General features: G+C 43.9%; 1 protein-coding gene across 1 annotated transcript in view; it reads right to left on the bottom strand.

Annotated features, from left to right (window-relative positions):
* The window catches only part of Fancd2 (FA complementation group D2), a 64391-nt gene that overhangs the window by 29036 nt on the left and 12646 nt on the right, over window positions 1-22709 (bottom strand). Inside the window, exons 9-26 of the mRNA XM_021165022.2 lie at window positions 22242-22366; window positions 20698-20785; window positions 19125-19229; window positions 18621-18721; window positions 18082-18190; window positions 17880-17915; window positions 15625-15768; window positions 13472-13606; window positions 12036-12167; window positions 10981-11091; window positions 7334-7443; window positions 5872-5932; window positions 5147-5266; window positions 4491-4564; window positions 4070-4213; window positions 3263-3363; window positions 2389-2504; window positions 783-891 (exon numbers count right to left, since the gene is read on the bottom strand). Of these exons, the coding sequence (XP_021020681.1) occupies window positions 783-891; window positions 2389-2504; window positions 3263-3363; window positions 4070-4213; window positions 4491-4564; window positions 5147-5266; window positions 5872-5932; window positions 7334-7443; window positions 10981-11091; window positions 12036-12167; window positions 13472-13606; window positions 15625-15768; window positions 17880-17915; window positions 18082-18190; window positions 18621-18721; window positions 19125-19229; window positions 20698-20785; window positions 22242-22366 (1921 nt within the window). The remainder of the gene's footprint in view (window positions 1-782; window positions 892-2388; window positions 2505-3262; window positions 3364-4069; window positions 4214-4490; window positions 4565-5146; window positions 5267-5871; window positions 5933-7333; window positions 7444-10980; window positions 11092-12035; window positions 12168-13471; window positions 13607-15624; window positions 15769-17879; window positions 17916-18081; window positions 18191-18620; window positions 18722-19124; window positions 19230-20697; window positions 20786-22241; window positions 22367-22709) is intronic.

Here is a 22709-nt window from a genome sequence, read left to right as displayed (position 1 = left end):
ACTGTGGGAGTGGAGCTGCAGACTGTGGGAGTGGAGCTGCAGACTGTGGGAGTGGAGCTGCAGACTGTGGGAGTGGAGCTGCATACTGTGGGAGTGGAGCTGCAGACTGTGGGAGTGGAGCTGCAGACTGTGGGAGTGGAGCTGCAGACTGTGGGAGTGGAGTGCAGACAGTTGTGAGCTGCTATTGCGTACTTGGAATGAAACTCCTCTAGAAGAGCAGCCAGTGCTCCTAACTGCTGAGCCACCTCCTCGGCCCCACAAACTAGCATTTTGTTGTTGTTGTTTTGGGTTTTTGTTTTTTTGGTTTTTTTTTGAGACAGGGTTTCTCTATATAGCTCTGGTTGTCCTGAAACTCACTCTGTAGACCAGGCTGGCCTGGAACTCAGAAATCTGCCTGCCTCTGCCTCCCAAGTGCTGGGATTAAAGGCGTGTGCCACCACTGCCCTGCTAAAAGAGCATTTTAAAACAACCAGTTAAGTTAATGGTCAGAGGAATGAAAAGGCCTTCATCTTTACTGCTGGTTCATGGCTATATTTAAGAAGAAAAGGGTACCTGGCCCTGGAGGCAGAGGTAGGCAGATCTCTGTGAGTTAGAGGCCAGCCAAGTCTACAAAGTGAGTTCTAGACAGCCAGGGCTTCAGAGGCACCCTGTCTATAAATAAATACATGGATAGATAGATAGATAGATAGATTGATAGATAGATAGATAGGTAGATAGATAAATGTATGTGATTGCTCATCTCCTCAGCAGGACACCGAGGCTTGCAGCATGGCCCTTCTTACCTGCCAAGTACTTCTCTAGGATTTCCTGAAGTTCTACAAGGTCCTTTAGCCGACTAAGAACCTTGCCCTTCATCTCAGGAGATGTTTGTTGGCAGAAGGCATTCACAACCTGCAAAGCACAACTTCTCTTCAATGTGGACACTCAGCTCATTCACTTTACTTCCCCAGGGATGAAAGGTTTTTACGCCACACTAGGTAACTTTTTAATATAAAGCTTATGAGCCTGGTGCGGTGGTTTCTGTCTATAAAATTCCAATAGTGGGGATGCTGAGGGGCATTGCCATGAATCTGTGGCCAATCCAGTCTACACAGGGTGATATAGGCCAACCAGTGAGACGGTCTCAAAGAAACAAAGATACAGTGCAGCAGCTAGATCTGTAATGGCAGCTCATAAACAGTGCTAATCGTCACGAGAAGGACAGTCTCATAGAACAGACAGGCGTTAAACTCCGTGTGAGGCTGAGGACAACTCCTGATCAACCTGTCTCAACCTCCCAAGGTGGTGGAGCTAGAGACAGGTATGAGTCACCACACCCAGGTATGTGGTGCGGGGACAGAGGCTAAGGCTTCATGCATTACTGTGTAGCTGACAATTCGCAGCTCTCTATGTCCTACCATTCTGGGGAAAAGAAGAGTTACAGATGGAGCACTCGTTTAAAAACTACCTAAAAATTCATCTAAATTCAGAAAGTCAAAGTTTAGGAGAAAATCTGAATTTGTGTGTGTGTGTGTGTATGTGTTTGCATGTGCACATGAACATGGGTGACCTCACAGACCAGGAGAGCATGATGTTGGAGTGATTGTCAGCTGAGCCTCCACTGCCAACAGTAGGCACCAAACTCTGGCCCAGAAGAGCAGCAAAGCAGCCTCAGCCACTGGCTACCATTCTAGTCCCATAAAGTTTAAAGGACAAACTGACAAGAAAACCCTGTTACAATCCTGGTGGAAACTATGACTGAGTGATGGCGAGCTAATGCAGACTGTCATGTAGCAGTGGTCTCCCTGGCAGACCTAAGACATCTGAGTTTTACCCCACTGCTACTCACCACTCACTATGCACTTAGGCAGAATATCAGAGAGCGCATATGTTATCAGATCAAGTCTTAGTCTACTATTTATTTCTCAAGATGCTTTGGCAAGGTCTGTAGCCTTTCTAAGCTTTTGCGTCTTTACCTATGAAGTGGGAGCTGTATAAGTGTGAAGTACAACACAGCCAAAGCACAGGGAGGCAGCAATGAGGCGCTGCCATGACCGACGTCCTCAAGCACACTCTGAAGGAAGGAAACTATACCCATTTCTCTCTGCAAGCAAAAAGCAAGCAGGGGCCTGTAGCAACAGAGTGGGACTCCCAGCACAGAAGAGAGGCCACTGTCTGCAGAAGTGGGAGTGCAGGGGGCCTGATGAGTCAGCTCTACAGTGAGGGTCTAAGTACTCTGACGGGGACAGCAGCAGGAACCAATGGGCAGCAGTGGTGGGATACTTTGGCCAGAGAAGCACAGGCATTGGTGCATCGGGGAGATGTTTATGGAGTTTATGGGAGCCAAGAAATAGTTTTCTTTTAAGAGAAACTACAGACATAGTGAGACATTCCAGTAACTCTGCTCACCTCTCTGAACCAGTTGAAAGTTAGGAATGTGAGCGAACACATAAGCGAACGGTCTTTAACAGACATGGACTCCAGTTTCTCTCCAGGTTCCAGGTCAGGGAGGAACAGGGGACAATCTGAGAAAGAACAAATGTCCCACCAACCTTTAGCTCAAGGCAGAAGAACACGGGTCCTAGCTCCCCAGGTACCGACCTGTCCCTTAAGCTCTTATGAGAGTCAAGCTTTGTTTTATTTCAAAACTCCTTCCACTTTGGTGTCAAAAGAATACATCTACACTCTTTACCCCATCTTGGCACCTGGAAGCCTGCTGGAAACAGGACTTCTAAAAGGCAAGTATGTCTGGAAGGCTATGGTGCAAGGCCCTTCAAAGAAAGCACATGGCTCTTCTTAAGACTAAAGGTGTTTATGCCCAAGATAAACTGAACTCTACTATGACCTTATGTATACAAATCAAAAAACAGCACAGTGACTCCTGGAGGCAAGCCAAACAAAACCAGAGTAATTCAGGAAACAGAATCTCAGGTCCATGGAAACAGATGCACAGTTCATGCCAAATTCCTAAGCGGTCTTCCTGCAAAGGCCATTGGTCACAAAATTTGTGTCATGATGCTGTACCCCTCTCAGATTCAAGTAATAAAAAGTAAGTACATACAAGTGGGTAAAAAAATAATAAAAGAATCTGCCCATTAACCAGCATTCAGCAACAACTACAAAGAAGATGCTGGCTCCACACAAGCTCACTTGACTGACATGCCATTATGGCTGTAATTTTCACGTGAGGTGAGAAATTCCATCTTACACGTCCAAGGTGCAGGCCTGGTCCTTGCCTGCTTTTACCAAAAGAGCACAAAGTCTCGGGGAACTGTGTGTATACCTAAGAGACCGTCGATCTCATCCAAGTTTCCATCGTGTTGTCTTGCCACGCAAAGTCTCAGCAGCCGGAAATGGGAAGCCAGGCACAAAGAAGACATTGATCTGGGAAGGAAGAATCCACCTCAGGAACCACACTTAGTACCACAGTCCTATTAATCCAAAACTACAGGCACTCACTCTTGTAATTAAAGAAAAACAGCAGGTAGCTCAGTGCTGCCCAGCAGGTAGTGAGCATCACTGTGCAGGAAGGCAGAGGGTGTGTGCAGCTGGTGTGAGGCTTGAGAGGGAAGGAGGGGGAGAGAGGCAGGGCAGCCAGGGAGGCTCAGGAAAAGAACGCAAGGACAAATAGTCTAGGGTAGTGTGTGCTGACTCTCAAGGGCAATGCAAATCTCAATCCCAGGGAGCAAGAGAAAAAGAGGAGCCTGACTGCGTCCTTCTAACAGCTCTAGATGCAACCTTTCCTGAAAGAATTACTGTGATGCAAGGACCCCGCACATTAAAAGAACTATGAAATGGAGCTGGAGAGATGGCTCAGGAGTAAAGAGGGCTTACCGATCTAAAAGAGAACCCAGGTTCAGTTTCCAAAACCTATGTGGTGGCTCACAAACCACCCATAACTCTAGTTCCAAGGAGCCAACACATTCTTCTAACCTTCATGGCCTCCAGAATGCATGTGGTGCGGATACACGCACTTGGGTGCACACACACGCATTAAATAAATAGTCCATTTATTCATTAATATTACGAGATTTAAAATTTTTTTTTCCCCATGAACATTCAGAATACCAACAGATGGAAAACAGCTCACCTCTGGCTCGATTCTTGTGACGTCGCTTGACTGGCATCTTTTGCACATTCCTGATAGAACAGGGGCAGGAGGTTGATGACAATGCCATCTTGAGTGTTGTACTCTTCCAGTCCATAGAGTGCTTTCACAGGAAATGGAAAGTCACTGTGAAGAGAACCCAAAATCTGATGTCCCCACTGGGGGGAAAACAAGGCCATGCTGGAAATCACTAGAACAAACCAACTTCAGGCAAAACAAATTTAGGAAGAAGCTATAAACAGAGAGAGCAGGTGGGGACCTTTATAGCAACTCTACAGCTGGGATACAGGATGTTGGGGCTGGGTGCGGATGAGGTATGGTGGGCAGACTTGAGGGTAAAAGTAATGTGAAGCTTGTATCCGCTTCCTCCGCAGTGGAGCCAGCTGAGGTGAGCAGCACTTACCCCTCTGGAGCAGCACAGAAGTCTACCACAAAGGCATCTTGGAAATCATTGAAGATGGTCTGCCCGACCCATTCCTTCCGGGTACAAACAAGAACAGGGTTGTGAGGGGCATATTTGCTATATAGCCAGCCCTGAATAAACTGCCACTAACCTTTCTCAACCACAGGCTTCTCATTTCTAAAACACAAATAGTAACACAGACCTCCAGTGCTGTGAAGAAAGGAGAGAATGCACAAAAAGTGCCTCACTCGGTGCCTGGCCCAGAAGAGGGCTGTCGAACAAATGGTGCCTATCACCAACAACCTTCTCGCCTTTACCATTATAATCATTAAGTGCAGGAGCCTCAGGAGAGCCCAGAAACTGGGTGAATTTGGGGATACCCAGGAAGGTCTGTTGTACTCCACAATAGCGAGAAAGACAAAATGTGTCCCAAAGAAGCTCTGATGCTTTGTCACTTTAAGAAAAGGCACTTGGAATGGGGTTTTGGCAGCTCACACCAGTCATCCCAAAACTGGGATGGAGAGGCAGGAGGACTACAGCTAGTTCAAGAGCAGACTAGTCTTTATGAAAGTTCTAGTCAGACCCAGCTATACAGTGAGACCTGCCTCAAGAACTGGTTCCTACATGCCACCCGAGAAACAAGACATTGTCCTTACCAAGGTTTTTGGAGCCAACTTCCTTTCTTGGATCAGGTTGGCAAATTCATCATAATACAGAGAAGAGGCCCAAGGAGAGTGCTCAGTGCAAGAATGAACCAGTTGTAGCAAAGAAGTCACCTGGAAGAGATAGAGAGAAAGAGCTGTGACCTTTGGGCTGCCAACTCTAAATTCATGTCCACGCTCAGTAGTAGGTTCTTTCTCAAGTCTCAGGGCCAGAAGTCAAGAGAGGCATTCCGGAGCCTCTTTTCTAGTCTGTCTCTTTCCAAACATATATCATATCCAAAGCCAAAACCAAAGCTGGAGTGACACCCTTAGGTTTGGACATTGAGAGGAGAGACAAGCAAAATGAATAACACTGCTCTGTGTCCTAGAATGAACTTCTGAGGAGTTACCAGGACAAGATGGGCATGGTGTCTCATGCCTATAATCCTGGCACTTGGGAGGCAGAGACAGGAGGATCCCAGAAAGTTCAAGGCCAGCCTGGTCTACATAGTCCGTTCCAGGCCTGGGGCTACATAGCAAGATAGTTGAAGGTGTTTTTGAAACAAGATACACAAAATACTCCAGTCACAGACGTAGCTCAGTGGTAGTGTACCCAAGGCCCCTGTTCCATCCCAGCATTGTGAAAGAAAAGAAAACTCACACCACTGCCTGGGAAAACAACAGTGAGAAGCTATAAGCCGGAGCAATGGCACACATCTTACCACGCTACAGAAACCTACCTGTGTGCGCTGTTCACTGCTCACATTGGTGCTCCTCTCGGTTGAATTAGATGGTACACTTCTATGAACAAGAAATGTTAGTTTAATCCTGTAATATTTTATAGTAAGTTTAACAGTCTTCTTTCAGCTAGAACTAGAGGTCGAGTTTGATGACGGCATGTTAGAGTATTTACGTTGTTCAGCATAGTGAGCATGATTAGTCCCTCTTTTTTTGAGACAGTCACACCAGATTACCAGCCGTATGTCAAATTCTTGTGTGCAAGTGATCATTCTGCCTTTGTCCCTGGAATTCTGAGGCTTTTGCAAATCAGTCGGACCACTGATACATATTTTGAAGGGCACACTAAATGAGTAGTGATAGGAGAGTCTCTTTTGTTTTTCTGAGACACTAGTCTGACCATGCTACCCAAGGCAGCTTTGAACTCCTGGCATCAGGTGAGTCTCTTTCCATGTGCCCAGCTAAAGAAAACATTTCTTCAATAAGTAGACTGTTCTGGGCATTGTCCCAGTCACTGAATGCCCTTAATAAGTCTACAGCGTAAGTACAATTAGCATTGTACAGTTGCAAAAGTACAAAGGCAGAGGTAGAGTATTAGGTAAGGGCATTAGGTAAGAACGGAGCTAGGATTGGACTCCAGACAGTATGGATCAGCAAATGCATTCTTAACCAGAACACCAAAGGCTCTTCAGATTTTCCCCCCATTCCTTTCTTCTAGCTATTATGCCGACTCTAAGAATGTTTCCTGAGCTCTTAGAATTCCTGGCAAGTGATTTCCGAGAAGCAGAAACTGCACTGTCAGTTTACAATGGCTTCTCATGGAACCACTGCTCTGATACTTTTTCAGATGCTATCACTGAGGCATCTAGGAGCAAGTGCGGATCCACACAGAAAATGTATTGCTACTAAACACGAAGCACCAGACAAAATTAGTGCAGCTACAGAGAGCTTAGGTCAGAAGCAAATTCTAGAAAAATTAATTTCAGGAGCACCAAGGTTATCCTCTGTGGAAAGATTTCCAGCACTGTCCCTCCAGGCAACATTATGATTAATAATTATAATGTAATTCTATAAAAATTGTTCATGGTATATACAGTCAAGAATGGAAAAGATTGAGTTGGAGAAAGGACTAAAAGTATGCTCTTGCAGAGGACCTGAGTTCAATTCCCGGGACCCACATCAGGCAGCTGACATCTGCCTGCAACGCCAGCTCCTCTGACCTCTGTAACGGGCACCTCTGGCTTCCACAGGTACTGGCACTCATGTGCATATACCAGCTTAGAAAAACATAATTAAAAATAACAAAGACAAATCCTAAAAAGGATTAGGAGAGAGCATGGAAAAGAAGCAGGTTATGCTTACTTCTTCTCCTCCAGTTTTAATGTCTTTAGTAAAATATAAAGTGTGTAAGGCAGCACCCTGCCTAGCTGACTGAGACACAGGAGGCAGACTCTGCATGAGTACCTGTCTTCTGCCATGATACCGGCCATGGTGACTGCACCAATGATCCCGATGAGTTTGTACTTGAACACAGTGCTAGAGAGCTGCTTCCGGATCACCAGGTGCATGTCGTCCTGCAATGCGATAATGAGGTGAGAACAGAGAAAGACTGTTCTGGAGTGACAGCGAAAGGTCAAATCACTGCTGGAGCCAAATCCCATTCTCTAAGTCTCACACAGAAGATGGAAAGTTGTTCTGAAATCCACAGACCAATTATACAAAGCTCCTAGAACAAGGCACACGTTCCACAACAGCTCTCAGTGTTGTCATGGCAACTGCTCTAGGACTTGAGAATCACTGTGGAGTGGCTGTGCAGCTAGAATAATGAGATACAATAAACTATTCTTAAACATATTGACTTTGGGGGTGTACGCTATGTGCAGGGCAGAGGCACAGAGGCCAGAGGGCAATTTTTAGGAGTAGATGATCTCATTTCAAAATGAGGAAGTGCTGATTAATCTCAGGCTTTCACACTGGACTGCAATTACCAGGCAATTTTCAGACCCACTATGACACACTATGAAATTTTGGCAGACCATAATAAACCATTTAGAATTAAATTTAAGTTGGTCAGCGGTAGTGTACACCTTTAATCTCAGCACTTGGGAGGCAGAAGCAAGCGGATCTCTGTAAGTTTGAGGCCAACCTGGTCTACAGAGCAAGCTCGAGGACAGCCGAGGCTACACAGAGAAACCCCGTCTTCAAAAACCAAAAACCAACCCCTCCCCACCAAAAAAAGAAAGAAGAAAGAAAGAGAAAGAAAGATTTATATGGTAAAATCTATAAAACACTGCAAGCTGGATATGGAGCATAGCTCTATAAACAGAACTTGAGTTTGCAGCCAGCCTCAGTTATATACTGAAAATACTGCTGAGAAGAACTAAGTAATGCAAAGATGTCCTGTGTTCTTGGGTTGGAAACTTAATATTGAAAGATGATAGCATCGCTCAAGGACTGAATGCAATCCTTACCAAGACTGCAGCACCGGGAAATGCCCTGCTTTCCAAGTAATAATGAGGTGCCGAGCAGCTGCTCTGAACAATGTTGGTGGCTCCTCAACTGTTAAACCCCAGAACGCCTAATACTTCAGCAACGCCATCTCTAGCTATAAACTCTAGAGCTAGGAGCGAGGCTCAGACAGGACCTGCACATGAACGCTCAAACAGCATCGTCCAACAGCTGAGGGTAAATAAAAACAACCCACCGCCATCCTTGGACAGTGAGAGAGAGATGGACATGAAGTGGACATTCAACTACGATGAGAAACAATGTCTGACACACCTGTGACACTGACAATACTGACTGAGAAAAGACGACAGGCAATCACTACATGAGCCTACATGTCTTTCCCTAGGCCCCAGGGAGTGGGTGGCATGGAATTACTGCCATATTGGGAACCTTTCTGTTCAGAATGAACACCATTCTGAAAAAGAATGGTGATTATACTTGCATTTTGTAGGTGTTCTCCATGCCACTGATATACTTAAAAATACTTCAAATACTAAGTTCTGTATATATTTTGCCACAATTCAAAAACAAAATAACAAAGTAACTTTGTATTATTGATACAAAAAAAATTTTGCAAATACTCTGCTAAATGAGAAAACAGGGTACAGCCCCAGAAAGAAAAGCCCGATGGATGTAACAATAAATCTGTAAATGCTCCGGACTGGGGCACTGATGGCCTCAGAGGAGGCCAGCCAGATGCCTAGAGAGCGGGGACTGTTCACTGCACACCTCTCCACACACTGAATTCTATACATGTGTGTGCACCACCTGGCTAAGACAGCGTTTAAATTAAACAAGGCCCTGGATTCCCAAAGCCACAGCCCAGGATGAATTAGTGCCACAAGGTGTCCCAACAGCTACAGGAGGTGATAGTTACGACCCCAACTCAGTAAGCTTTGCTCATATTTTATGTCCTTTGTTAGCTTTCTTCAGTGATTAGTGACTCCAGGAGAAAGCAAGACGAGGTGGAGCTCAGCTTAGACATCCGCTATCTCCATAGTACTCCATGCAGAATCTGAAAACCATGGCTTATTTAGTCTCGTGGTTGGGCTACAGCAGGCTCAGACTCATCTTTAGTCCAACAGACTAAGATTTCCTTGATGTTTTTATTTTGAGACAGGGTCTCACTGGCAGGCTGGGATTTGCTGTCCGGAGTGAACTGGCTCAAACTCACAGAAACCCACCTGCTTCCAGGTACTGGGATTAAAGACATGAACATCCATGACTCTGTTGTTAATTTTATTATTTAGACAGGGTCTTGTTCAAAACCAGGTTTGACACCACAGGGTAAATCAAGGCAGGGAGTGAAGGAGTATGGCATTGGCAATTGGGGTCATGCTGATAGCAGCCAACTGTGTCTCCGCTGACGGTGATGGGTAATTTACATGGTCAGCCGTACTGATGGAATAAAACTATTTATCTGAGGCTAGAAAGAGTGGCCAGTGAGAAACTCTGAACGCTTTTAACTCTTAAGTGGCCAGTGAAAAAGAAAAGGATAGGGAGAAGGTCATGCACGCACAAACACGCGCACACACACACACACACACACACACACACTGGCCAGACCCAACCACATGTTTCATCCAGTTCACAAGTGCACATGCATACCTACACACATACCTGCATATGTATGTATGCATACACATACACATATAGACAGACAGCAGAGCCCCAACAGCCACACTTTATTTTTTTCTCTCAGCCTTTTTATACCTTCTTAGACAAAAGCTCTTTATAAAATTACCTCACAGATAAAATGTTACACAAAAGGGAGTTACAGAAGGATGTCAATAGTAAGTTCAAAGCAGATTCCATAAGCTCACTGTAAGTTCAAAGCAACAGTTTCACATGGTCTTGCTTTAGCACAGTGCACACCTGTGGGTTCATCCTTGACCCTGAGCTAGAATGAATGTTTTTTCTTGATCACAAATCTGTCCCAAGTTTATTTTTCTTTTTAGTGTAATTTATGCAAGCTCATTGTACTGCTTATTATGTTGTCTTTACTTATTATTCTGAGGAGGGGGCACATTCTATTCTTGACTCTAAGTTTATTACATCTTTCTGGCTAAACAACTAACACCATCTCCTCCTTAAACTTTCTTCCTAAAATTATTTGAATCAAATCAAGAATGCTATAAAGTCATTAATTCATCTCAACAGCACTAATTCATGAAAGCTCATCTTCATGTTGAGCTGCAGGGATTTGCCCTATAGGGTAGGCTGATGGCCAGGAACCATTAGGCTACGTTACAGTGGCAGGAAAGGCATATCATAAGACAAGGTCTCTGAGGTCATACCTCTTTAGAGTACATGCGAACAGTGGGCCATCTCCAGGAAACACACCTGCTTGCCATAGCCTTTCCTAGATGGTTTCTGTAAACTACCTGGAACTATGTATGTGGCTATGTAGCCCAGGCTGGCCTGGCACTCAGCATCATGTTACCAATTTTTTGAATTTGAGACAGGGTTTCTTTATTTTGTAGCTGTAGCTGTCCTGGAACTCCCTATGTTGATCAGGTAGTTTCTACGACTCCACAGTCTTAGTCTGGCAAATTTCAAATGAAGAGGTTTAAAATATTCCTTCTCAATACATGTCCTCTTACCTGGATATGGTTGCTGGTTCCGGGCTGTTGGCTAAATGCAAGAGTGCTGAGAATACAGAAGATTTTTCGTATTTGCTGAGGGGACATATTTTCCAAATAATCTAAGATGCCCTATGAAGGGGAAAAAGGTCCAAAATGAGGTAATTAGCTAACATTTTTCTCTATTTAAATTAAAATACTTTTGTTTAAATTAAAAATTTTCTCTATTTAAATTTAAAAACATTTTTTCATGTTTTTAAAATTAGATATACTCATTTTATGTGTGAATGTTTTGCCTGCATGTATGTATATGCACTATATGCTTGGTTGGTGTCCAAGGGGTTTAGAGAAGGGCAGTGGATTCCCTGGAACTAGAGGTATGGGTAGTTGTGAACCAATATGTGGGTGCTGGGAATCAAACCGGATCCTTTGCAAATGTAACAACTGTTTTTAACTGCTGAGCCATCTCTCCAGCCCTACTCTCTCCTGCCCCCATTTTAAAGAGAACAATTACCCAGCTACTTCAGTTACCACGTCAACATCACCGAGTCACTTGCACTGCACATACACAACAGCTAAGTCTCGTAAACAACCTAGATGCTCGTCAACAGTGAGAAATGTGGTTCACATGTAATGAAATTGTCTCAGCCATACGAAAGAACAAAGCTATGCTGTTTGCAGGAAAACGAAAACAAATATTAATGTTGTGAAAGTGGGTTAAGGCAGGTCAGACAAATACTGCAAGTTCTCTTTCGTTTTGATTCTTAGAGTTTCCACAGCTATATAAGCCATGTATGTAAGACTTGCTCATGCTTCTTGCTCTCTTAACGCCCAAGGCCACGGCCAGCCCCACCCACAGCGCTTTAAGTGATCCTGAGTCAGTTCAGATGGGCTGCAGCTTTACATCACATGCTTCTACTTGAAACCTACCTGTTACCCATCTTCCTACACGTCCCTCTCACATTTATAGTGCTCAATATTTAAAGATACAAAATATGTTTTTGCTAACTTACAGCAGTAACACTGAGATACACGCAACAGAAAAATGAGTGGGTATTTGTCGGGACAGACAGTACCTTAACAAAAGCAGCATTGAGCCTCATAGCAGAGGCGTTTAGCACAATCAGCTCCAGGAGGACATCCAGTGCAGTGTCGACTTCAGCCTTGGTCCCACTGCAGACATGGGTGACTAGGGCACCAACCACTTCCTATACAGGGAGGTGACAGGACAGTATGAAGCAAAACCGACACGCCCATTCTATGGTGTTCACGCCCAAGGCCTTCTTACCCACCACCTTACTGTCTATTAGCTGTCACGCACCACACAGAACAACCACACCATCACACAGTTATCCTGGCTCCCTGGACCTCACTATCCCATGCTGGCCTCAAACTTGTGACTATCCTGTCTCTCAAGTATTGGGACGACAGGGATGACCACTCTGTCTTGACCATCAGTAATAGATCAGTGGACAGTATCAAAACCTCCTGATTTTGTTCCTTGGTGTGGTCATCTGAATATTTATCCATGAGCTAAATTTTACACAAGTTGGGACTGGACTCAGTGTGCACTGAGATTTCTTGAGAAGACCATACTTGTGGAGCGTAAGACTTTACAGGCTTTGTGAACTGAGAACAGGTCAGACTAGATGATTCTAAAAGTCTATGGCCTCCTCAGGAGCATCACTCAGGTGCAAAGCCTTGCATTCATATACAGGCAATAAAAAATAAAACCTAGTAAGTCCAGTTGTTTGAAGTGCTACATATGAGCAAGATCTTGATAATTTTAAAGCAACTATCAGCTCTCACAGTCGGATCCTCTAAGGAATCTTATCACTTCAGGACAGAGACTAGAAATGAGTGTTTTCTTTCTTTCTTTTTTTTTTTTAAAGATTTATTTACTAGCCGGGCGTGGTGGCACACGCCTTTAATCCCAGCACTCGGGAGGCAGAGGCAGGCGGATTTCTGAGTTCGAGGCCAGCCTGGTCTACAAAGTGAGTTCCAGGACAACCAAGGCTATACAGAGAAACCCTGTCTCGAAAAAACCAAAAAACAACAACAAAAAGATTTATTTACTATATGTAAGTACACTATAGCTGTTTTCAGACACTCTAGAAGAGGACCTCAGATCTAATCAGGATGGTTGTAAGTCACCATGTGTTTGCTGGGATTTGAACTCAGGACCTTCGGAAGAGCAGTGAATATTCTTAACCACTGAGCCATCTCTCCAGCCCAAAAATGAGTGTTTTGTTTATGAAGCAAGATCCTGCACTGCAGGCCAGTCAGGCTTCAAACTTTTGTTTATCACTCTGCCTGTTTTCCAAGGACTGATTAAAGATGTGCATCTCTATAGCTGGCTTAGTACTGAGTTTTCCAAGCTATTGGCCAAAGTTATTTCCCCTTCAATGTCATCTAACCACCCAGAATATACCTCAGAATACATCCAATTTATTTGAAATTATACCTTTCCATATCCTGTTTCTTCCTTATCCAAATAAATGTCTCAACATACCTGCTGGCAGTAAGTATCAAAAAACTTAAAAGCATATTTGTACAGAAGACTGCCAAACAAAATGATCCTCTGGTCTTGAGAGTGAAACATAGTCTGAGCCAGCAAAAGAATAGATGGGCAAATATCCTTAAGAACCTGGAAGAGGAAGAGAGAAAAGTCTAGGAAACGGTGTTGTAGACCAAATGTGTTAATATCCATATCCACAACTGCCACCAAAGAGAACAAGCTGTCGGACCTCGCATCATCTCGCAGACACACAGCATCCTGCTCTCAGACGCTGCTCTCTAGCTTTTACACTAAGCAGAGCCCACAGCCTGGTTCATGGTTAACAGACACTTGACTACTGAGTTACAGCTCCAACCCCTGCTCTCACTTAATTGAAACAACAAGACAGTTTCTTTGCTTTTGTTTCTTTCTGGAGTCTTCTAGATGGCCTCAAACTTTGTAATCACAAGCCGGCCTTGGGCTCTGACCCTTGTGATTCCACGTCCCAATCTAGTGAGGGCCTAATGTACTGCTGTTTTATAAAAGGAGTCTTAATTATACCCAAAATAAATAATCCTTCACCATTCTGATTTTTCTCAAAGAATCATAAACAGATTAAAAACTTACCTTGGAGTTCAAAAATCTTAAATGATAAGCTTAACACACAGTTCCTACATGTTCAATTAGGAACTACAAACTAGACTGAATAGATTCTAGTTTCTTCACTCAGTCATATACCTCCCTGGGTAAGCTGCTCTGTTCCAGTTACGATTTAAGTTCAGTCTATAGCGTTCAATGCTACCCAAACTGAGTTTGTGTGTTTGTGTGTGCGCGCACGCGTGCGCTCGAGCTCGCGAGTGCTGGTAATCATACATATGACCGTGCATGTGGAGGGCAGAGGTAACCCTCAGGAGCTGTTTTCAGAAGCCATATTCACTTCTTTTTTCTTTTTTGAGACAGGGCCCCTCACTGGGACCTGGGGCTCAACAAATGCTGGCTGACCAGAGCCCCAGGGACCTGCATATTTCCACCTGCCCAGTACTGTGATTGCAAAGGTGTGTCACCATGCTCAGCATTTATATGGGTGCTGGGAATAGAATTCAGGTCTTTGTGATTGTATAGCAAGCACTTTAACAACTGAGCTATGTCCCCAGACTTTCAAACTAAGTTTGTTAAATAATTGTTATAAAAGAAGTGACCAGGTTCCACAAATAATGTAATATAGACAAGACATTGAGGGATCCAAAATAAATTACATTAGTAAGTCCATCTTCATTACTGATATTGTCATTTTCAAAACAAAACAAAAAAACAACAAAGAAAAAACCAAAAAACCCAGCAAACGGACCTCTATGAGTTCAAGACTAGCCTAGTCTCCCCGGGCGTGGTGGTGCACGCCTTTAATCCCAGCACTTGGGTGGCAGAGGCAGGCGGATTTCTGAGTTCAAGGCCAGCCTGGTCTACAAAGTGAGTTCCAGGACAGCCAGTGCTACACAGAGAAACTCTGTCTTGAAAAAACCAAAAACAGACTAGCCTAGTCTACATACCAAGTTTCAGGCCAGCCAAGATAACATAGTGAGACTCTCAAAAAAAAAAAAAAAAAAAAAAAAAAAAAAAAAAAAAAAAAAAAAAAAAAAAAAGTCAAAACACATTTAAAAAAGCTATGTTGCTAGAGATAACTCAGCAGTTAAGCATGCTTGCCGTTCCTCTAACAACTCAAGTTGGGTTCCCAGCACCCATGTCAGATGACTCACAACCACCTGTAACTCCAGGTCCAAAGGATCTAGTCCTCTTCCAGCCTTCAAGAGCATGTACACACATGTGGCATATACACACAGGGACATGGCACAAACACATATGCAAAATAAATCTTTTTGAAAAAAAATCCAAAAGGCAAAAGAACTTGTGTTAGAGATTTCAAGATAAACTAACTCCGTTAACATCTTCCTGAAAGGATGAAAGGCCATCTTAGGCTGGCTCATTAACATCATCATCCCAGCCCAACCAAGCCATTAACCTACTGCTCTGAGACGTGCTGAGCTCCCTGTCAAAGATCAATAGTAGACAAAGGTATTGTGAGATTTCCAATGGTGAAGAAAATATCAATCTATTATTTTCTCGGCATGTCTCCATCTGCACCCACTACTTCCGGCATCTCTCGCACTTACCAGGTAATGTGTAGAGAACGCACTGTCAAGCAGCTGTTCTTGAATGCAGTCTGACTGAATCTTGTTTCTCAGCAGCTTCTCCACGCCCTTCTTGGTCTGCGTGCTGGTGCTGTAGATGATGAGCAGCATCGCCACATCCAAAGCCTGCCAGAGAGCAGCACACCAGAGCTCTTATTCGCTCCTAAGACACACTATGACACTCGCTGGCCCACTCCACACCCACGGAGCTCCCACGCCATTACAAAACCCAGAAACACTTATCACAGAAATAAAGTGCAACAACTATTATCATTTGGTAGTTCCTGAAAAAAAAATCAGAATATTGAGAACAATGATATTGAAATAGAATGTTGAACATTTTTACATTAGTTAAAAAAAAAAATAGATGAAATCACTTGACAACTAAATTGTATACTTTCAAAATTAGGAAAGGTGCTTTAAGAAAAGTTACAAAGACTATAAATGTTCATCAATATAAGGTTAAGTAATTTATGATAACTGTTTTTGAAATATAACAGAGGTACAAAAAACAGTATAAGCCAACCCATTTTTGCTTGTTTGTTTGTTTGTTTTTCGAGACAGGGTTTCTCTGTGTAGCCCTGGCTGCACTGGAACTCACTCTGTAGACCAGGCTGGTCTTGAACTCAGAAATCCACCTGCCTCTGCCTCCTAAGTGCTGGGATTAAGGAATGTGCCACCATTTCTGGCTCAGCTAATCTGCTTTTAAACAGAGTCAGTCATTTCTGATACCTGGTGATGATGGTGAAGAAAATAAGCAACCTGCACTACACTAACCACAGTAGGATTGTACTTCCTAAGAACAGAGTGAAAACGATACACACATGCACATGCACACGTCTGCTCTCATAGGAGTGCGCCTGTCTTTATACACACACAGCTTTCACAAAAAAACACAACATTTACAAAGGGGAGGTAGAGGCGGCTCAGTGGTTACAAGGATTTGCTGCAGCTCTAGGGGACCATGGCTCTCAGTTCGCAGTCCCATGTGGGATGGCTCACAACACCTATAATACCATCTTCGAGGAGACCCACTACACCATGCCTTAAATCCCAGCACTGCGGAGACAGAGGCAGGTTGATCTCTGTGAGTCTGAGGCAAGCCTAGTCTATGAATGAGTTCCAGGACAACCAGGGCTTTTACACAGAAAACTGACCTTGAAAAAAAAACCAAAAACAAACAAAAGAACTGTACAAAGAATATAAAACTTATGTTTATACCATGTTCTTGCCTGCAAGTCTATAAAAATTAGGTATAAAGGCATCAAAGAGAGTAAATTTACTTTCTGCGTAAAAACAAATAATTAGATTATCATTTGCTCCCACATTATATTCAAGTACTCATGGTAGCAAATGCCTGACACCATAGCCCTTGGGAGTAGAGGTAGGGGGATCAGGGGCTCAAGGTCAATTTCACAGCTATCCAGTGAGTCTGAGGCAGTGGGATGAGACCCTGTCTCAAGAAACGTCCTTATTTTCACTGTTTACTCTCTATCATAGAAACGTTTAAGACTGTCATCTAATAACTGCACACTCAACTAATAAAAATCCCACAAGACAAAGATTCCAACTAAAGCAAAGCCTTCAGAAGAAACAACTGGTACACAGAAGGACAGACAGACATGGTGACTCCAACACATGGAAGCTGAGGCAGGAGAATCATCTTCAGTTTAACAACCACAGTGAGTTCTAAGCCATCCTGGAGTGCAGAGTGTTACAACATACACCCACACACAAACTAACACCCCCACACACGAACACACATATACAGACAGAGACAGACCGACAGACAGACAGACACACATCAGAATCAGAGAGAGACAGAGAAAGTCACAGAGAGTGGGGGATAGATCCAGTACCCCTGTTTGTCCTACAGTGGAAAGACTAACCAGCTCAGGTCAGGACTACATGGGCAAAGTAAAATCAAAAAGACAACTGCACCTGGCAGGAGGAAGGCTAACCGTATACTCGGGACCTGAACTCGTGACCTCGGTAGGGTACTGCTGCTTGGACTATAACTTCACGTGGGTGAAACAATCTCCTAGTCCCTACTGAACATTGTAGACTAAAGTCATTTCCAGAATTAGTAGGTAAGACCAGTCACAGGCAAGTCACCCCTCTCGGGTTGCCTTCTTCACACACCCAACATTATCAGAGCAGCTACGGAAGGACAGCTGCAGGAGCACAGGAAGAAGGCAGGAGAGCACAGTAGCCAAGGCAAAGCATAAGAGCATTACCTTATGTTCAGCCGCGGACTCAATGCGCTCAATTGCCTAGGAAAACAAGGGCCACAATGTGATAGCACATCAGTGGAGCATGTGACACCTGCTTCATCCCACACCATCATTTACACTTGAATGACAAGCTCACCTCACACAGCTGCCACTGACTGACACTCACGAACCAGCGTGACGATCAAAGTTACAAGATCTTACTCACCTTAAGCCAGGCTTCTGAAATGGCTTTCTCATATCTAATGGCTGACTTTATTACATCAAAGACAAGAACAATACAGTCTTTATCACTGTTCTCTTGATTTCCTGAAGAGCTACAAACAGCAAAGCAGGAAACATTATTTTTGCTACTTACCAGAAAAAGATCCAAGTTTCTGATTAATAACCAGAGGTTCTGGAGCATGTCCCAACTTATTATGCAAAATATTGAAAAACTTGCACTATAGACTGTGTGGATTTGAATGGCTAAGAAAATGCTTACATAACAATACAGAGCCAAACCTCAACACACACACACACACACGTGTACACACATACACACACATGTGCACACACATGTACACACACGTGCACACACATATGCGCACGCACACACACTTGAAAACCCCTGTTGTGCTGTATGTGCACGTAGTCTTGCTACCAGCACTTGAGGTTTATTATGCTTTCATAACTATCCTGCCTTCAGGATGAAAGTAGACTATGATTATACAAAGAAAGAAATGGCAATTGCAAACGGCTCCATACCTTGCTAGTCCTTTACTTTTCAATTTGCTTTGGGAAGCCTGAACTCGTGACGGCAAAATAAACTGCTGGACGTTCAAGTTCTCCCGAAGCTCGGCAATGACCTATTGTAAATCACTATCGTCATGTATTCTGCTCACTCTCAGTGGACAGACACAGACCACTCTCTCACTGGAACCTTAACAACTCAAAACACTGAGGAAAACACCTGACTGAACAAAAGGCGTGTCAGCAGCCTGGATGAGAACAGTTCGAGTTACTTAGAATGCCACACTCTGAACCCTAGAATCACTTGAGGCACAACCACAGGGAAATAGAAAATGTCAGCCTGCAGCAGCTTCTGCTGAGTACTTAACAGACCGAGCTGTGTTCTCTCCCAACAGCTATCTGGAACAGTCAGCACTATCAATTCATCTAGGGCCAGAAAACAGCAACTGGAAGTACTGATTTAAACCATTCACCCAGGTATCTGAATGTAGGTAGGCTTGGTAGGAAATAATAGCATACCTCAAGGGAAGTGGTGTCTGTTACAGAATGAAGAAGGAACTTTACAATCACAGGGAAGTCCTCTAGACGGACAGATGACAGCTTGCCCATCACCAACTGGCGGATCTAAATATAAAAAGCACAAAGTTCTTCACTACTCAAACCCAATATAGACCTACCAGCAAAATTGGAAACTTCATTTTGCTCATTTGATTTTCCTAATGGTAGTTTAGGGAAAAAATTCTTTTTCCCCAAATTACAGGCTTTTACAATTATAAATGTCAAAGACTTTTTCTAACATAGACAAGTGATGAATGTCAAACATCTTTAGTCTTACATTTCATTCAGGGCCTGAGTTCACAACCGACAACAGGAGCGCTCCCTCCTGCTTCCCTCACCACTGACCCCAGGGATGACCAGCATTGGATTGTGAATGACCACTGGGTTTATGGACATCTTTGGATGTTACTCAGACAGAAAGAATGATGAAAAGCCAGCTCTTTCCCAGAATAAAAGTATGTTATTTAGAAGAGAACCAAAGCCAAGTGAAGTTACTGCCAAATAAAAACCAGCTAAATTCCAGAACGCTTGTATGTTAAAAGTTACAAAAGAAGTAAAAATATATTGCTGTTTTCCTTGAGGGTTTAGCATCCCTGGCTCCCTATGTGGCTTAGGATAGCCTTGAACTTCTGTTCCTCCAGCCGCTACCACTTGTTTATGTGTATGCCATGATACAAAGCTTATGTGATGCTGGGTGTCAAAGCCTTGTACACCCTAGGCAAGCACTTTATCAAAAACTATATTCCCAGTCATCACGTGAGACCTGAGCTTGATCCCTAAGCTCACATAAAATAGCCAGGCCTGGCTCTAAATACTGTAATCCCAGCATGGGTGCTTTGGAGATAGCCACGTCTCTGAAGGTCACTAGTAAGCGCCAAGCAGTGAGACACCCTGTCTCAAAAACAACATTTTTTATATGTGGACAGACCTGAAGAACACCTGAGGTTGTCATCTGGGTTCCACGTACACACATACACACACGCATGCATATACACACAAACACAGAGGCTTACCACTTACGAGATGAGAGTGTGAGTCAGTGGTGGAATGTCTGCCTAGTGTTTGTGGGACCCTGGATTTGATCACCAGCATAGTGAAAAATAAAATGAAACCCAAATAAATTGCATTGCTTAAGCCAGGCCTGGGGATGCACACGTGTTATCCCAGTACTGGGGAGCCTAAGGCGGGAAGATCTTGAGTTTGAGGCCAGTCAGGGCCACATGGTCAGACCATGTGAATTGAAAGAAAGAAAAGAAGAAAAAGACAAAGAAGGAAAAGAAGGAGAGAGGGAGAGAGAGAAAGAAAGAGAAAGAGGTTAGGTTTTGGCTTAATATTTATAAGGCCCTGGTTTTTGATTCCCGTGATGATGATGCCATGTTTTTGAGTGTGTGTGTGTGTTTGTGTGTGTGTTGTGTGTGTGTGTGTGTGTACTCGCAGGATAATACTTTAACATTTGTGAGCATAGTTTCAAAGTGGCATTTTCTTTCATTGTATATGATTTCGTCCTATTTCTGGAAAGCAGGCTTTTTCCTACCTTGGACAGGAAGTTAGGGTCAAGTCGGAGACTGGAAAAGACATCCAAAATCGGAACAGTCAGGGAAGTATTCTGCACCAGCAGCTCGCTGTTAACAAACAAGGAAAAGCTGAGTAGTGGTCTGAAGAGAACGGGCAAGAAACAACCTGAGGAGCCACTCCCTCGCGTGGGGGGACAGGAGCAGTGATGCTGTCGCAGTCAGGGTTTCTAGTCCTGCACAAACATCAGGACCAAGAAGCAAGTCAGGGAGGAAAGGGTTTATTCAGCTTACTCTTCCACGTTGCTGTTCATCACCAAAGGAAGTCAGGACTGGAACTCAAGCAGGGCAGGGAGCAGGAGCTGATGCAGAGGCCATGGAGGGATGTTCTTTACTGGCTTGCCTCCCCTGGCTTGCTCAGCCTGCTTTCTTATAGAACCCAAGACAACCAGCCCAGAGATGGTCCCACCCACAAGGGGCCCTTCCCCCCTTGATCACTAATTGAGAAAATGCCTTACAGCTGGATCTCATGGAGGCATTTTTGCAACCGAAACTCCTTTCTCTATGATAACTCCAGCTTGTGTCAAGCTGACACACAAAACCAGTCAGTACAGATGTCTTGGACCTGCAGTGGATGCTCAAGTCCCTTCTAGGAAATGGCATGGCTATCAGCATATGACCCATCCATCTTCCCACATATTCTCAGTTACCTCTAGGAGACTTACAATACCTGAGACTATGTAAAAGCTATGCAAATAGTTGTCATGCTATACTGTTTGGGGAATAATAACCAGAAAGTCTGTATGTGCACCTCTGTGTAGCTCTGCCTGTCCTGGAACTCACTCTATAGACCAGGCTGGCCTCGAACTCACAGAGATCAATGCCTGATGTTGACCTTGAACTCCTGACCTTTACTTCCAAATACTGAGATTAAAGGCATTATTGACTAGTACCCAAATAATTTTTACATTTTGAGGCAGGATTTAGTGTATCCCAGGCTGGCTTCAAACTCACAATGTAGACAAGAATGAGTGTGACTTCTGTTCCTCCTGCTTCCACCTTCTGCCCTCACACCTGGTTCATGTAATGTTAGGGAATTAACATACTTGGTACATGTCAGGCAAATACTCAACTGAGTCATATACCCAACCACCTTTTGTGTGTGATTCTGAGCTTCATGTAGCCCAGACTGGCTATGAACTTTCTACAAAACTGAAAACGAACTTAAACACCTGTGTCCCAGCCTTTATGTCCCAAATGCATGTGTGTGTACATGTATGTACATCTGTGGGGGTGTGCACATGTGTGTGTGAGTGCATGTGTATGTCAGACATACACCAATGTGTGCCACAGAACATATATGGAAGTCAGAGAAAAACTTGGCAAGTCAGTTCTCTTCTACTATGTGGGTTCCCCAGTATAAAACTTACATCATCAGAGATGAAAGAAAGGCAAGCCCCTTTAGCCAGAGTTACCACATTAGCCCTAAGCTTAGCTCTTTTTACATTGCAATGAACAAGTTCCCCTGGAGTAGGCTCCATGAGACAGTCCCACAGTGTTTACCCACCTGAGCTCTTTCCCCACATTAGCATGCTGGGAATCCCCTAGGATTTCAGGAAGGCTCGTGATGAAGTCATGCTGTAAGTTCACAGGAGCAACACTGATCAACTGCATCATCTGGGCCGTGAGGTCCTGCAGGGAGAACATTATTAGAACTGTAACACATTATTCAAAATAAAAACTACTTACTCATGAACATACAGACCTGAAATTACCATGACCATAACAGACTCAACCTCAAAATTTAAAGTGAGAGGCAAAAGGGAGCTGGGGAGAGAGAGCACACTCAATAATAAAGTGCTTTTCTTATAAGCATGAGAACCTGAGTTCAATTTCCACAACCTAGGTAAAGAAGCCAGGCACAAGCCGGGCGTGGTGGTGCACACCTTTAATCCCAGCACTCGGGACGCAGAGGCAGGCAGATTTCTGAGTTCGAGGCCAGCCTGGTCTACAAAGTGAGTTCCAGGACAGCCAG

Source organism: Mus caroli, chromosome 6 (genome assembly GCF_900094665.2).
Source record: "Mus caroli chromosome 6, CAROLI_EIJ_v1.1, whole genome shotgun sequence".
In the NCBI taxonomy this organism is placed as follows: domain Eukaryota; kingdom Metazoa; phylum Chordata; class Mammalia; order Rodentia; family Muridae; genus Mus; species Mus caroli.
The sequence above is the reverse complement of the archived record's forward strand: the minus strand, read 5'-3'. Positions and strand labels throughout refer to the sequence as shown.